This window comes from Cololabis saira, chromosome 14, assembly GCF_033807715.1.
Source record: "Cololabis saira isolate AMF1-May2022 chromosome 14, fColSai1.1, whole genome shotgun sequence".
Classification (NCBI taxonomy): domain Eukaryota; kingdom Metazoa; phylum Chordata; class Actinopteri; order Beloniformes; family Belonidae; genus Cololabis; species Cololabis saira.
Genome location: NC_084600.1, coordinates 15,366,131 through 15,381,475, shown reverse-complemented (window position 1 = coordinate 15,381,475; position 15,345 = coordinate 15,366,131). Strand labels below are relative to the sequence as shown.

Below are 15,345 nucleotides of genomic sequence, written 5' to 3'. Positions count from 1 at the left end.
ACATGCACATGACCTTTGGACAAAAACACCACATAAAAACAAAAACTGACACACTTAACTTTTTCAAAGCCACATGACACAAACACAGACGTTTATTAACAGTTTTTATTACATGTACACACAAAGTTAAAAATCCGTTCTAAAATTTCTCAACAGAAAAAAAAAAGGAAAAAAAAAAAACACAAATTAAATTTCGAATAAGTTCACAAAGTCCTAGCACACCCTGTCTGACAATAACAGAGCACTTCAAGTGAAAGGTCTGAGAAATCTGTATATGGCGAGGATGAGAGACCAAAGGGATGTTTAGTGTCTGGAGGTAGGCGACATTATTGGGTAAAAGCTGTACCTGCAATCAAATCTGTTCACTTCACTGGAAAAAATAATGCATCAAAAGAAAAGAAGAAAACAAATATACATAAAAAGGCAAGAGGTGGAAATGCTTAGTTTAGTTTTTTTTAAGAAAAAAAAAGTAAACGTATCAGGGAGCTCAAGGACGACTTAACTAATGAACTGATCTAAATACTACAAAAAGGTTTATTTACAGGAAAGATAATCTCAATCTTTAATAGAAAAAACAGTGTTTTACAATAATAAAGACAGAATAAACGAAAACAACAATAAGCCATGTGATTTTGTCTTAAGAACCACTTCAGCGTCTTCCACACATGCACCAATTCCCACAAATCTGGTTTCTGGTCATGTCCATTTCATGTCTGTGCTAGTTCTCGGTGACATTTGTACATAAAACAAGTACGAACTGATGCTGTGGGGATTAGACAGGAACGCACAGCAAAGCCTGCTAAATCTGGCTTCTTAGAGGGAATCGGGGCGATCCCTTCATTACTGAATAACAGTAATGCCCAAACTTTGACTGTTTAATTTCACTAATTGACATTTAAACCAATTCTTTCATGGTTGTGTTAAAAATCAATTTTACAAGGACAAAAAAGTGATTTAAAGTGTGTAAGCAGTAGCTTCTGCTCTTATAAGAAAACGTGTCTCTAAGAGGACTGTGGTTATATTTACTGTCCAGTCTCAAAAAACTCTAAATAATGCACGCTTGTAATTCTGTCGATTTCAATCACAGGCATGTCTGAATAAATCCTTTAATGCAAAAGTAAACGAAGCCTGATTGGTTAAACAGACTGACAAATCCATCAATGTTACACATCTAATCTCTTCAAAGGCCTGATGAATAATTGATATAACTGATAAGAAAGCAGCGCTGGCTGCAAGTAAGGCAATTGGACATAAATGTAATACCAGCAGAGACCGTTTGTGTGTGTTTGGGTTGTGCGAGGCTAAATAGTGGGAGCGCCCATTCTCTTTAGGACTTGTTTTTCTTAATGCCGAGTTGAAAAAACTTGGTGTAAGAAGCTGAAAAGGAGCTCATGTTACCTGAAAACCACACAAGTACAGCACAGGCATCATCATCGGGCATAAAACATCTCATAATGCTGCTTCTTAGAGGCCACATTTAAAAAACTTCAAACAACTCAGTTATCTCACATCTATAAAAACTTACAAGGAAAAGATTTTCCTTTTTTTTTTTTTTGAGTGGGGGGGGTCACAGATTGAGGGACATTTGATGTTTTGTTCAATGACTGCCGCTTGTCGATTACACCACGAACGACGACTTCTGTTTGAAATCCCCCTAAGAGAAAAATAACAAATAATGAAAACTCTGATTGTAAAATAACAATAATCTTTATATAAACACACACACACACACACACGTATATATATATATATATATATATATATATATATATATATATATTATATACATACATACACACGCACACACACATATATTTATATACCTCCCACACAGACGTGTATATACACATACATACAGTACACACACACATATATATGCGTCTATATGGGTTAAGGGCCTTGCTCAAGGGCCCACAGAGGCTCATTTCTGTTGCCACCCCGGGGACTTGAACCCGGGTCCTCCTCTGTAACCACTAGTGTTTAAAACTGACGGGCTCAGAACAAAGCAACTGAGAGAAAGAAGAGGTGTTCCACTTACATCTTCATCGTCACCGCCACCATACAAGGTTGTGGGCTGGTACACCGTGTGGGAATTCTGTTTGCTGCAGGAACGAAAGAGAGGAGAAATATAAACAACTGAGTAAACATTATCTACAGGGAGGGAATAAAATTAAGAGGAAAATGTAACTTAAAACCATAAAAGTTACACATTTGTTGGAAAAAGTATTGTTTTTATTTTTTAAACCGTAAAAACTTACTTAAACTAATGTTATATTTACACATATATTTTACACCAAAGTAAAATTAGTTTAACATTTATTTTAGGATACAGATGACACACACACTTTTCTCCAGTTTGTGCATGCAATTTAAATTAAGTCTAGATTTCATAGATCAAAGAATTACTTAAAAAAAAAAAACATTCTTACCTTTCACTTTTCTCTGTGATGGAAAGAAGAAAAAAAAAAATCAGCGGGATGAATACTTGAGGATAACTTTTGATAAATTACACAGACTTTAAAACATCCATAAAACAACAACTACTTAAAAAAGACAAATTTCCCTCCAGCCTGCTCACATCATCACGTACTGCTTTTATTACAACTGCTGGGGTTCAGACTGCAGTGAACTCTGGATTAAGTGTATTTCTCATCTCTAGACTGAAACGACCAACAACCCCCGGTCAACATCCGAACATGTACAAGCACGCTAAATGCCTTAAACTTAACAAAAGGGAACCTACTTGGCAGATATCCTTTCTTGTTGGCATACCAAACACCGAATATCAGCAGCCCCAGAAGCAGCAGAGCCACTATCACTCCAGCAACAATGCCTCCAGTGTTCATGTCACCTTCAAGGAAAATATCACATTATGACATTCATTAGATGAGTCAGAGACAAAGTATTTAACTCTAAAACAAGCTCATCTTCTCACTCGCTGAGATGAAGACGGATGTACGAGCGAAGAGCACTTACGGACTTCCATCCTCACGGCTTTACAGCGCTGGGGAGGACCGGCGTCGTTGACGGCTTCACAGTGATACTCCCCCGAGTCCGTCTGGGCAACCGATGAGAACTCCTGCCGCCACATGGGTTAGATTTTAATTTCATTTTTAAGACAACAAGCGTGTGATGTGACTTGGGTTGCCACCTTTCAGAAATAGAAATAAGGGACGCTCCGATTTCAGCAACGCAGACCCCAAAAAAAGGGACATCCCCAAAACGTCTAAACTGCATAGAAATGTATTTATTTTATATGAAAAAACTAAATGCTTTGATTTAAAGTTTAAAGTGCTTTAATAGCATTTAACTTGCATGACTGTACAGACATCCAACAACATTAGAATATGGTGTAAAAGTTAATTTATTTCAATAATTCAACTTAAAAGGTGAAACTAATATATTACATAGTGTCATTACATGCAAAGCAAGATATGTTAAACCTTTATTTGTTATTATTTTGATGATTGAATTGTTTATTGATTTAATAATATAGATTTTTTCATTTGGGGTTTTCATAAACTGTGAGCCATAATCACCAACAATATAACAAATAAAGGCTTGAAATATCTCACTTTGAATGTAGTGGGAAATAATATATTTGTTTCACCTTTAGTTGAATTTACTAAGAATGAAGTTTTGCAATATATTCACATTTTCCGACCTTCACCTGTATATTATTACATCAATAAATAAGAGCATAATATGTGTCCGTATTTGTTCAATACGGAATGCAACTTTTAATTCCCAATTACGGAACAATTCCGTATTTTAAGGGACGGGTGGCAAGCCTAGATGTGACAGTACAGACGAAGAAATGTGTAAGCTGACCAGGTTTCCAGATTTTGGGTTCAGGTTGTAGGTGGCATTTCTGAAGGCAGCGATCCTGGTGGGGTCGGTGGGCAGCAGGGTGCCGTCCTTGTACCACCTGTACGTGGGAGGGGGGGAGCCCTCGCCGTCGGAGCAGGACAAGTAGGCGCCCTTACCCGTCGTGGCTGACTGGGGGATCTTACACAAGGGTACAGACGGGGGCACTGCAAAACCGGAGGCACAGTTTTTATTTAGACAACGGCAACATTAATCATGAGGTTGAGGATTTTTATTTTCATTTATTGCGGATCCCCATTAGTCCTCACTTCCTGGGTTCCAACTAGGGCTGGGTGATATGGACCAAAAGTCATATCTCGATATTTTCTAGCTGAATGGCGATACTCGATATATATCTCGATATTTTTTCTGTGCCATAATTGGGGTTTCCCCCAAAGCATTATAGCATAGCATCTCTGTTAGCTTCATTTTTTTCTGAGGCAAACCCTTAAAAAAACAATCAGTTTTAATACAAAGCCTCGTGCCAAATGTCACACAGGTTCCTTTATTAACAGAGGTCTGCACAATATCAAAATGTATAAAACAAATGAAATAAAAATAAACTGCCTGCATATATAGAATAAAAATGCTTCTTGAATAAAATAAAACAAATATCCCTTTCCTGCATAACAATTAAATTAAAATACACTGCAATTAATACAATGTAGACAGTAACTGTAATGTAGGCAGACTTTTCCACTGAGTCTGACAGTTGTGCAAATAACAAAACATTTGTGCAAATCTCAAATAAAACATTCAAGTCAATTTGTCACAAAATAAGCTACATGTATATCAAAATAAAAAAAAAAAACAAAAAAAAAAAGTTATATATATATAAACAATATTGTCTCGTACCATATTCCATTTGAAAATATATCGATATATATTAAAATCTCGATATATCGCCCAGCCCTAGTTCCAACATTACACAGATAAAACAATAAAATACAATCTTTACAATTAAAACAGAACTAAATCTAAACAAAAATTATCTGAGATGTAATGGAATTCCACCCTTAAATTGTTGAAACCAGCCAGAAACAAACAAAAAATATTAAATTTTACACACTTAAGAATTTCAGAATAAACCAACTAACTAAAACTGACTTCCTTGCCTTAAGTACTGCTGTTCTTAATTTATTTTTGAATCTAGCTTTATTGTTTATCACGGTTGAGAGTCTGGATAGATCACGAGTGAAAGGATGTTTTAGGAGGATCCTCACCCAGAACGGTCAGCATCACAGTCCCTTCTGAAAACTGGCTTTTGGAGCTGGACACCTCGCAGGCGTACTCGCCATTGTCCGCACGCGTCACTTTGGAGAATCTCAGATTACTTCCACTGTACAAAGAGACCCGGCTGGAATACGACTCTGTGGGAGAGTGACACCGTTACCAGAGGGAGTTGAGGTCACACAAGCCTGTATCAGAGCTCTCCACATCAGGGAAAAGCTTCCTAAGCATCTTTCTCAATCTGAATGTGGCATGTGTGATAAAACAGATAAAACCAGCTGGACCAGAAGTACATTTACTTCAACTAACTACACAACGTCCCAGTTCATTCTTATTCTCATTTGTAAAAGGAGGAAAAGCAAAGTTAAGCTACTCACCTGTTAGTTTCCCATCAAAAACCACATATGTCTGTGAGCCTTTTTTGTCCTTGAACTTCCACTCGAGTCTGGGGTTTGGACCAAAGTCTGCAGAATATGAGCATCTCATGTCTGCCCCTGAAACAACAGGTCACACAAGAGCACGCGTTAAACAGCATGCAAGACAACACTTTACCAAGATACCCCACCAGCACTTGTGTCTATGTGGCGATGGAGATGTCCGTCCACTGCAAAACCTCAAGTTGAGTTAAGAAAGAAATGTAAAAAAAAAATACCCCGGTCGACCACTAGGTGGCGGTAACGTGTGGAGCAACGGTTCATTCACAAATAAATAAATGCTTCAATTGATAAATATTCCATAAAATAAATGAGAAAGATAGTGAAATAACCAAAATAAATTAAAATCTGTATTTTTAAAATGAAAACTTAGTTATTTCATGACAACTTATTTCATAACGGTAACTTTTTTATTAGTGAGACTTATTTTTGTAATCTGACGTTTATGCATTTTATCACTTTTTATTCCAGGCCTCTTTTTATGTCATTTCCTTAGGGGGCGTGGTTTTCCATGTGGGATTGGCCAGTCATGATCGAAATAAAATTTTAAATCATTAAGTGGTTCTTTTGCTGTCTGAAGAATCGGAAACTGACTTCAGCGTCTTGGACCATGTTGCCAACTTGTCTCTATATTCAGCGAGTTTCCAGATCCCTTTAGCGACTTTTTTGTCTGCTTGTTTGTTTATAATTACAAAAAAAAAAATAAAAAAGGGACTGGCAGCAAATCTAGACTGCAAGTGAATCATGGATCCAGGACGCGCCACCCCTGATCCTGCAGCGGCCCAGCGCCATCAAATAATAATACATCACTCGTATTAATTTAGTCGGGCGCAGCGCTGCAATTTCCTCAAGGTGGTTGGTTTCTTCTCTCAGTAGGTCTGAGGTGCTTTTAGTCTTTTTTTTTAAGTCTTATTTTTCAGTATTCCAGTCAGAAACATCCAGTGAAAGTCCAAGTCCACCCAACTGCGTTTTCTTCGTATATATTTTGTTCTGTTTTCTTGCGACTTTCGCCCTCCATCACAAGGATCCGCTGACGTTCACGACTGGCCCAACCCACAAAAAGCCACACCACCTTATTTATATATAAGAAGTTAAATTAAAAAAAATAAATAAATAAAAAAAGAGCCGTGACATAAAAGTGTCAATACAAAACAAAAGAGTAATGAAATACGTAAACGTGACATTACAAAATAAAAGCCAAAAAAAAGAAACCATTATGAAACAAAAGCGTCATGAAATAAATAAGACCCCCCCCCCCCATCACACCCGAGGGGAGGGGGGTTTATTTGGAGGGAGGTTGAACACAGTCCCACGGATTTACCTCTGGGAGCTGAAAGTTAATATTCTGGGGTTACAGCCTGGAAACATGACATGGGGATCAGTACGTTTAATGACTCATGTGTTTTTCAAGCAAAAGATTTAATAACTACATTTTTGAAGAAAAGAAGGACCCTCTGTCTGGCATTGGCTTAAAACAGCGACTGAACAGCTGAACGGCCGTGGAAAAGATAGTACAGTGCACACGTTCAAGCATTAGAAGGATGCACGACCCTTGCATGTATTTTATCTCTTTTTTTTAAATTTTGTATGGAAAAGGCAGTCAACAACTACAGAAAAGAAATTATGTAAAAAAAAAAAATATATATATATATATATCTTCATAGAACATCTTCATACATGGAGTCCCTTTCCCTTTTTTTGTGGGACAGAAAGCAATTGGTCCAAGGTTCAAGAATAAATTGGAGGTCTGTAAAAGACCAAGCTTCTGTGTGACATATCAGTCCTCTAGGAGCTTCACGATCCTCAGTAGACATTTCCCTGAAAGTATGTATCCTCCTCTGAATCTTCAGGTTTCTCCCAGTCTCAGTTATGATCCCTCTCCTACCCTAATGCATGCAGTTTACATATTCATTCATGACCTACTTCTGTCTGTCCCACATTCTTACAGTGTTAACTGTCCACTACTGTATGTAACTACGAACTAAGGGAAGCCTATATTTTCAACATTTTCAAAAAGATAGGGAAGGGGACTTAAAACTTTGGTGGAAGGGGACTTAAAACTTTTGTGCGGTTGTACAAAGTCTGCTCGGAATGGAGATATAAATTCAGTCCATTTACTCAAAATTCGGTCAAATTTGTCCTTTTGAATTCTCAAAAAAAAGGTCAGCTTTTCCATTTTGCATGTGTTTTATCTCACGAGCAGGCCTGTCATACTTACAGAAAAGGAGGAGAAGGAATATTTATACTCGGCTATTCAACATCCAACCACCAGCAACTCCCAGCTCCTACGTTACATTCAATCTGAACCTTCACAAAACCAAACAAACCGTTTGTTTTCCCTGTCACAAGCTGAGTTAGATATAACCACCAGAGAGAAAACTTTAGCAGCTATAAAAGCCTAAACTTCTCTTCTGTTCTTCTAACCAACTAAATTAACACTTTTCAAGCTTGAAACTTGTCAGAACACGTAGCTGGTTTCTCCACAGACGCTTTGACACTTTTACTACTACTGCTACTACTGTCATTTAGCAGACACTTTTATCCAAAAACGACTTACATCTGAGAGAACACCACAAGCAAGAAATCACATAGGAAGGACTTTTAAGGACTCACCTTCATTCTCTTTCACCCGCACATTTGGAGTGTCGGTAGTGACGGTAAAGCCGCTTGCACCTAGACACAAGAAAAGAAAACAAAACAAAGTCAGATGCAACATGCATACATGCAGACATGAAACATGACGTGCAGGTGCAGAATCAAAATCCTGTTTTCATTTAAAGTCGACCAGAAGCAGCTCAGACATGGTATTAACATGCGCTCACACATGACTCCCAGTTAGTCCGTCACCGTAAATAAACCACTATAGGACACCAGCGGTTCTGCTGATGTTTCTGTAAAATCCTGAATACTTTTAAGAAACTGTCACAAGTTTACTACAGTTCAGTTTAATTAAAAAAAAAGTTTCAGCTAATTATGGGTAGTTGTAGTAAATAAGACTAGAAGGCGGCTAATCAGCGGTGAAAAAGAGAGAGACCCTGTCAGCATCTGAATTTAAGGTTTCGTGAAGACAACGTCACATAAAGTGTAAAGACTAGTTGAGATTATTGATCAGTGTTTCTTTAGCGTAGATATGTTGTACAAAACCACGTCGACGTCCCAGACAGATGGGTATTAACCATTCAGAGGGAAACACCGGATGATCATCGTCGTATACGACAGGAAGTGCAGTGGGCAGTACAACTTACAGAGGAACAACATATGAAACACAATAAGAGAAACAGGAAACAGGAGGTCGTTGATATCAGCCATACAGCAGTCCACCTCCAAATGCATCCCCAGTCTCATGTAAATGTGTATTAATACTTTTGTTTTGGAAAAGCATCATTCGGGAATCGTTATAGATCAGGGGTCGGCAACCCAAAATGTTGAAAGAGCCGTATTGGACCAAAAGCACAAAAAAACTAATATGTCTGGAGCCGCAAAAAATGAAAAGTCTTGTATAAGCCTTAGAATTAAGGCAACACATGCTGCATGTTTCTATATTAGTTATAACTGGGGAAAGATTTTTTTTTTCCATTATGCACTTCGAGAAAAAAGTTGAAATGTCGAGAAAAAATTTAAATGTCAAGAAAAAAGTCGAAATGTCGAGATTAATGTTGAAGTACAATCTTGAGAAAAAAGTCGAAATGTCGAGAATAAAGTCAAAATGTCGAGAAAAAAGTCAAAATGTCGAGAAAAAAGTCAAAATGTCGAGAAAAAAGTCAAAATGTCAAGGAAATAGTCAAAATTTTGTAAAAAAAGTTGAAATGTTGAGAAAAAAGTCAAAATTTCAAGATCAATGTTGAAGTAAAATCTCGAGAAAAAAGTTAAAATGTCGAAAAAAGTCAAAATTTCGAGAAAAAAGTCGAAATGTCAAGATTAAAAGGGAAAGGAAAAAAAAAGAGGAAAAAAAGAGGGGAAAAAAAGAAAGAAAAAAAAAGGTCAATCATTTTTGAAAAAGCTCCAGGGAGCCACTAGGGCGGCGCTAAAGAGCCGCATGCGGCTCTAGAGCCGCGGGTTGCCGACCCCTGTTATAGATCATAAGGAATAGAAATGTCCAGGATATCAGGTCCTATCAAAATGTAATGAACGTCCTGGCAAAATACACTTTTCTGTGCTCAGAAATGTGTTTTTGGCTCAGAATGTAGGCACAGATGTTACAAATCAAGCACTCAGGAGCAGATTACATGTCCAACTGTATGGCATCAAGTACTGGCGCTGTGATTTAGCGGACTAGTGCACGGCTCGACTCTCACGTAGTTGGGAAGGGTCCATTAAGACGCGTCTCCCAGGGCCGCCAGGACAGACTCGCCGCTGTGGTCCTGCACATACAGCTGCTTTGTTCAAGTCAATGAACCCGACACAGATGATGAGTAGGAGGTCTCCCGTGAGAGTTCCGATGCAGGTTCACACACAATTTGTTTTTTTCTGAAAATGGAAACCCTCCTCTGAGTTTCCTGCTACTTGTATGCATTCCCAGTAGGAATGGGCGATATTTTACCGTTCACGATATACTGTCAAAAAAATTCCCCACGGTAAGAATTTGTCATCTCGCGATAAAAACGATAAATTCCCGTTGATGACGTTTTTGTGTAACAAACATGGCGGAAGGCGGATCTGAGAGCGAGGAGCTCGTTGTTAAACGAGGCTCCAGCTCCGTTATCTGGAACTGGTTTGGATTTAAAAAGAGAGACGAGGAGCAAACATCATCTATTATGTGCAGAGTCTGCAAAAAAACAGTGAGTGCAAAGGATGGCAATACTATTTTTTTATTTATCAGGTAGTATTTTTTCTCTACTTTGTGATTTTATAAGCTAAGAAAACTTGAAGGGCAATGGTACTTTTGCTGTTTGCACTGTTATCCCACTGTTTAAGCCATACAGTTTGAATAAATGTTGAATCTGTTCTTACATTTCAAACTTGTTTCATTTGAGTCATTCCAGTTTTGCAGTACAGGTGTACTAATTTAATTGGTTTTTATTAATTCAATTTAATTGGTGTAGTTTAGTAGCATTTAGTATTCTTTTAGAGCAGTTTTTTTGGGGATTCCAAAGACTGAATGTGCTGATAGATTTATAGTTAAAAAGATGGAGTTGAATTGGTATTTTTTTTATTGTGATTTTTATCGTTATGGGGATAAATGCCAGAAATTATCGTGATACATTTTTTAGTCCATACCGCCCATCCCTAATTCCCAGCATCTGGGACTCGGTGCTCTCCTGGTTTAGTTGTGAAGGCTGCACATGAGGATTACTCAAGTTCATGGAAACAAAAGGCTGGTTATCTACTCGCCGACACAAACCGATGTTCTGCTCTGGACAATAAAAGGCAGAGAGGACGTGAGGCCGCACCCGAGTCAGACATTCAGAGCATGTTCACAAGGTTTCAGAGTGAGGAAAAGAAAACAAAAAGGAGGTGTATCATTCCTGCGGAGGAAGGAAACTACCGGTGAAACTTTGGGGCTGGTTGAAACTGTCCTTTCAGGCAGACAAGTGCCGCTTCACAGCACCGAGGCCTGAAACGTGAGGCTCGTTTTAGACTTCCATCTACTGCAACACAGCTGAAATCACTTAAATGACGTGATAAACAAGCATCTTGCCTGCAAAGCCAACGCAGCACACAGAAACTTTAACAACAGGGAGCTCCAGCAGGAGCTGGCTGATTGTTAACTGGCTGCAAAGTCATTCAATTCATCACAAAAATGACAATCAGGCAGAGAAAAGCTCTGATTACTCCACACTGTATGACAGAAGGCTGTGAGAGGCTTCTCTGAACCTGCTGGCGTTTCCCAGCCGAGCCGTGGCACCGTGCCAGTTCTGGTTGTACAAGGGACTAGGTAAGAGATAAAAATGGAACGACAGGAGCTCGACTACTTCCTTGTTTAGACAGTTACAGAGTTTCGGTGTAACGATGATGAATCATCTCCCGATTAAAGTGCTGATACATGCAGACGAGAGAAACACAAGAAACCATAGCAAAGAAGTCTGTTTGGTGTTTGGTTGGCGTACTGAGTTAATTTTAACAAATCTTAAGTTTCAGGTCTTGATTTTATCATTTACATAATTTAAAATGACCAGGCCATAATTCCAGGTTACTTACTGGAAAGAGGAGTCCACCTATCTACTAATGTCAATGACCTTGATTGTACGGTAGCTGGATTTGTAAATATCTGACCATAACAACTATTCTGAGATAGATACATAACATATTAAAACTTTATATAAGGACATAAACATATTAAGACTTTATATAAGGACATAAATAATCAACTTAAAGTTGCACGCGTTTCTGCCCCGAAACTGATAAGGGTTGAACAAATTATTTAAACACATGCAAAACTGCAGGCCAACATTAAACTTCAAATTGAAAGGATTTAAAAATAAGATTATGTCTTAATGAAGGGATCAAATTCAGAGGAGCAGATTCTTTACAGAATTAAATTGAAAATTTAGTAGTTGCCTTCTTCTTAAATCATGTGTTTTGTTCGAGTCATCCTGGACACCTCCCACATGGACTTTTGGCTGTGACGTGAACATATTTGTTTGTCTGCCTGTCAAAGTATAATGTCAGTTTCAAAGTCAGACCGGACACACTTGAAACCGAAAATATTAATGGATTTTAAAAAAGTAAAAAAAAGTTTAAAGGGTGGGGGGGTGCAATCAAATTCACAAAGTTAACATTCACAGCTTTTGAGACGTCCGTTTGGTTTAAAAATGGCTTCATTTCTGAATAATGTTGCATTATGTAGAATAAAAACAACTTTTAACCATTTGATAAGCAAATTAGCACATTTTCAAAATGAACTAACTTTTCTTCTTTAATCTAGGAAAAAAAAAAAAAAACTTAATTGGTCGAAAGTTATTGAGATATTCTCCAGTAACTCTCTCAGGTCGACATTTTTCCATTTGTTTTCACCGAGTGTCCTGTAAAGGGTTAACAACTGAACAAACACAGGAGTTGACCCGAAACCCGACTTTTTAAGCGTCTATAATTAGCCCCTCTCACTTTGCTCAGAACCTACCGGCAGGATTTAGGTGTTTAGTTTGCAAACTGAAGCTTTTGCGAGACTGTTTGTGTGAAAAACACGGACCGGTGACGCGCTCACCTGTTGCTGCGCCGAGGAACAAAAGCGCCCAAACGATCCGCCTCATGTCGATCCTCTGCTCCCGCTTTCCTGCAAACACAGTCGCTAATCTCCAATAATCCGGACGGAAACGGGCAGAAAAACGCCTCACAGAAGTCCTGTCGTCGAAAGAGCGAGTATTTGCGCGTGTTTTCCCGAGTCTCGGTCGAGTCGCCAGCAGCCAGACGCGCGTCTCACCTGTGCGCTCCCAGCAGGTGACAACAACGCTCTCCCTTCCGGAAAGAGGATCCTGCCTCTCAGGTAACGCCCCGGTGATCAGCACTGGCCGGGGAAACAGGTTTATCTGCAGCTGACGCGCACGGAAACACATTTACATGAAGGGAGCGGGATGAGGAGTCTCCTGGTTTCTGCGCTGTTTGCTGACACAAGCTTCCATCTGTGTGTTTAAATTGTCTCACTTCCTTCCTCGGTCTTGGCACAATATCCTCCGATACAAGTTACAAAATAACGGACAATGAAACTATGTTAAGCAACGAATTAAACAATTATGTCACATTCTTAAATGTTTTCCTAGGAGCTCTGAAAAATAATGTTATAGTTGAATACTGATTGTTGCGTAAAGGTCAGACCTTTCCTGTGCATGAAAAATATATATATAATCCCTTCCCATATCTAACTTAACTACGTCCTGAAGCTCTTATAGTGGTTCTGCCTGGATCCCTTCCAGTGGCGCCACCAGGGGGTGGCCAGGGGTGGCCACCGCCCCCGCTACAAATTTGCTGGTCACCCCACTGGCCACCCCACTTGCCTCAATAAAAAAAAAAAAAAAAAAAAAAAATTGCCGGCAGTGGTGTAAAGTAACGAAGTACAAGTACTTCGTTATTGTACTTAAGTAAGATTTTTGAGAATTTGTACTTTTATTGATACTTTCATTTTTCTGTACTTTTACTTTTACTTCGTTACATTTTCAAGGAAGAAATCGTACTTTTAATCCGCTATATTTAAAATTGGACACGTCGTTACTCGCTACAAATTAAAGAACAGCACAGCGGGGGCTGATTTATGGTTCCGCGTTACACCGGCGCAGAGCTACGGCGTAAGGTGTGCGTCGATTTAACGTGGAACCATAAGGCGGACGGGAAGGAAGGGGAGCGCCTGAATATACCGAGAAGGAGCCGCAGCTCCCGGGAGAGTTGCGCCGCAGAGGCGGGCCGGAAGGCCGGAGGAACCGCCGTCGCGTCGAGTACCGATGAGGACTGAAGCCTGAATTATGGTTCCGCGTTAAATCGACGCAGAGCCTCGCCGTAGGGTACGGGCTCTGCGTTGGTGTAACGCGGAACAATAAATCAGCCTTGAGCGGCAGCCAACGCGTGTCCATGCGCACCATTCTTTGATTCCACCCCTTCTAAGGTGGTTTTGGCATTTTAAAGTTCAAAAGTCTCATCCTTTATCAGCTGGGGTTGCTTAATGTTGTCACTGCATATACAGGCTGGGGGTGCACCTGTCAGCGGGGCCAATGGGGTACAGCAGCAGTGATGAGCAAAGGGAGAAATTAAAATGGGGTAATGGAAACAAACGCTAAAGGGGTCAGAATAATATCACCATTATTTAGAGTTGTAAGCAAATTCTTGGAGTGTTCATTTCTTTGCAATCCTTTTGAAAATAATTTTGTACTTTGAATTTTGTACTCTGTACTTTGTACTTTTTACTTTTGTACTTAAGTACATTTTACACCATGTACTTTTGGTACTTTATTATATTTAAGTTGAGGTACTTTTATACTTTTACTTAAGTAATGTTCTTAATGGGTACTTTTTACTTTTACTTAAGTAATTTTCAAGCAGAAAATTTGTACTTTTACTTAAGTACAATATTTTTGTACTTTTTCCACCTCTGCTTGCCGGTCACATAGATTCTATCGTCAGTTATGGGTTTCATCCCAAATCATTTGGGCCAAAAGCATATCAGCAGGTGTTTCTTTAAGTATTTCTGAGCCTGTATACTACAACAGTATAAAAAAATCCTGTAATGATGGCTTTTAGTTTTGGTGTCAACCCCAAGAATTGAAGTGGCCCCATCTGGCCCCCCCTATTAAACATTTGGAGGAGCCCCTGATCCCTTTAGGTGATAGTCAGGGGTGGACTGGCCATCGGGCATACCGGGCATTTGCCCGGTGGGCCGATGGTGATTTTGGGCCGGGCCGGGCCGAGCCAAAAAAAAGAAAAAAAAAAAAAAAAAAAATTTTAATTTTTTTTTTTTTTTTTTTTTTTTTTGGGCCGATGGGCAGGCCCATCGGCCCATTTGAATTTGTTTTTTACCTGACAACAACTGGTACCACTGGCCGATTGGTTATGATGAGTTAGATTGGTTATGGGCTGGAGTCAGGGCCGCTGCAAGGGGTGTGCGAACCGTGCGACTGCACGGGGCCTCGCGCTCCAAGGGGGCCTCGCGCTATGGCCGTTTTTTTTTTTTTTTTCAAATTTTTTTCGTTTTTTCCCTTATAAATATCCACAGTCACGTTCCATTACAGACCTAAATGTGTACTAGTCTGTGCATATCAATAAATATATGTGCAATGATGCGCATGTCTGTTGTTCAACACAACTGATCAGACCAAGCGCAGACACAAGCTGCTCTGATCCAGACGGGTGGAGTTGGAACAAACTGTCACACAATGTTGAGAGAACGAGA

The 15,345-nt window shown here is 39.3% G+C and overlaps 1 protein-coding gene across 1 annotated transcript; it reads right to left on the bottom strand.

Moving 5' to 3' along the window:
- Positions 1–54: 54 nt before the first annotated feature.
- On the bottom strand, positions 55–13,007 carry f11r.1 (F11 receptor, tandem duplicate 1). Its single transcript, XM_061739886.1, has 9 exons — positions 12,676–13,007; positions 8,145–8,204; positions 5,475–5,591; positions 5,091–5,237; positions 3,832–4,034; positions 2,977–3,079; positions 2,744–2,851; positions 2,039–2,442; positions 55–1,654 (listed from the first exon to the last, which is right to left on the bottom strand). Exons 1-8 carry the CDS (start codon positions 12,719–12,721, stop codon positions 2,426–2,428), a joined length of 801 nt encoding a protein of 266 aa, XP_061595870.1. The 5' UTR covers positions 12,722–13,007; the 3' UTR covers positions 55–1,654; positions 2,039–2,425.
- Positions 13,008–15,345: the final 2,338 nt, after the last annotated feature.

Excerpts from the sequence above, each read along its gene's own strand:
- f11r.1 (XM_061739886.1), bottom strand. The coding sequence starts at position 12,721 with ATGAGGCGGATCGTTTGGGCGCTTTTGTTCCTCGGCGCAGCAACAG. Across the intron at positions 8,205-12,675 it reads GTTCCTCGGCGCAGCAACAG|GTGCAAGCGGCTTTACCGTC; the intron begins GTGAGCGCGTCA and ends TCTTGTGTCTAG. Across the intron at positions 2,852-2,976 it reads AGCCGTGAGGATGGAAGTCC|GTGACATGAACACTGGAGGC; the intron begins GTAAGTGCTCTT and ends TTTTCCTTGAAG.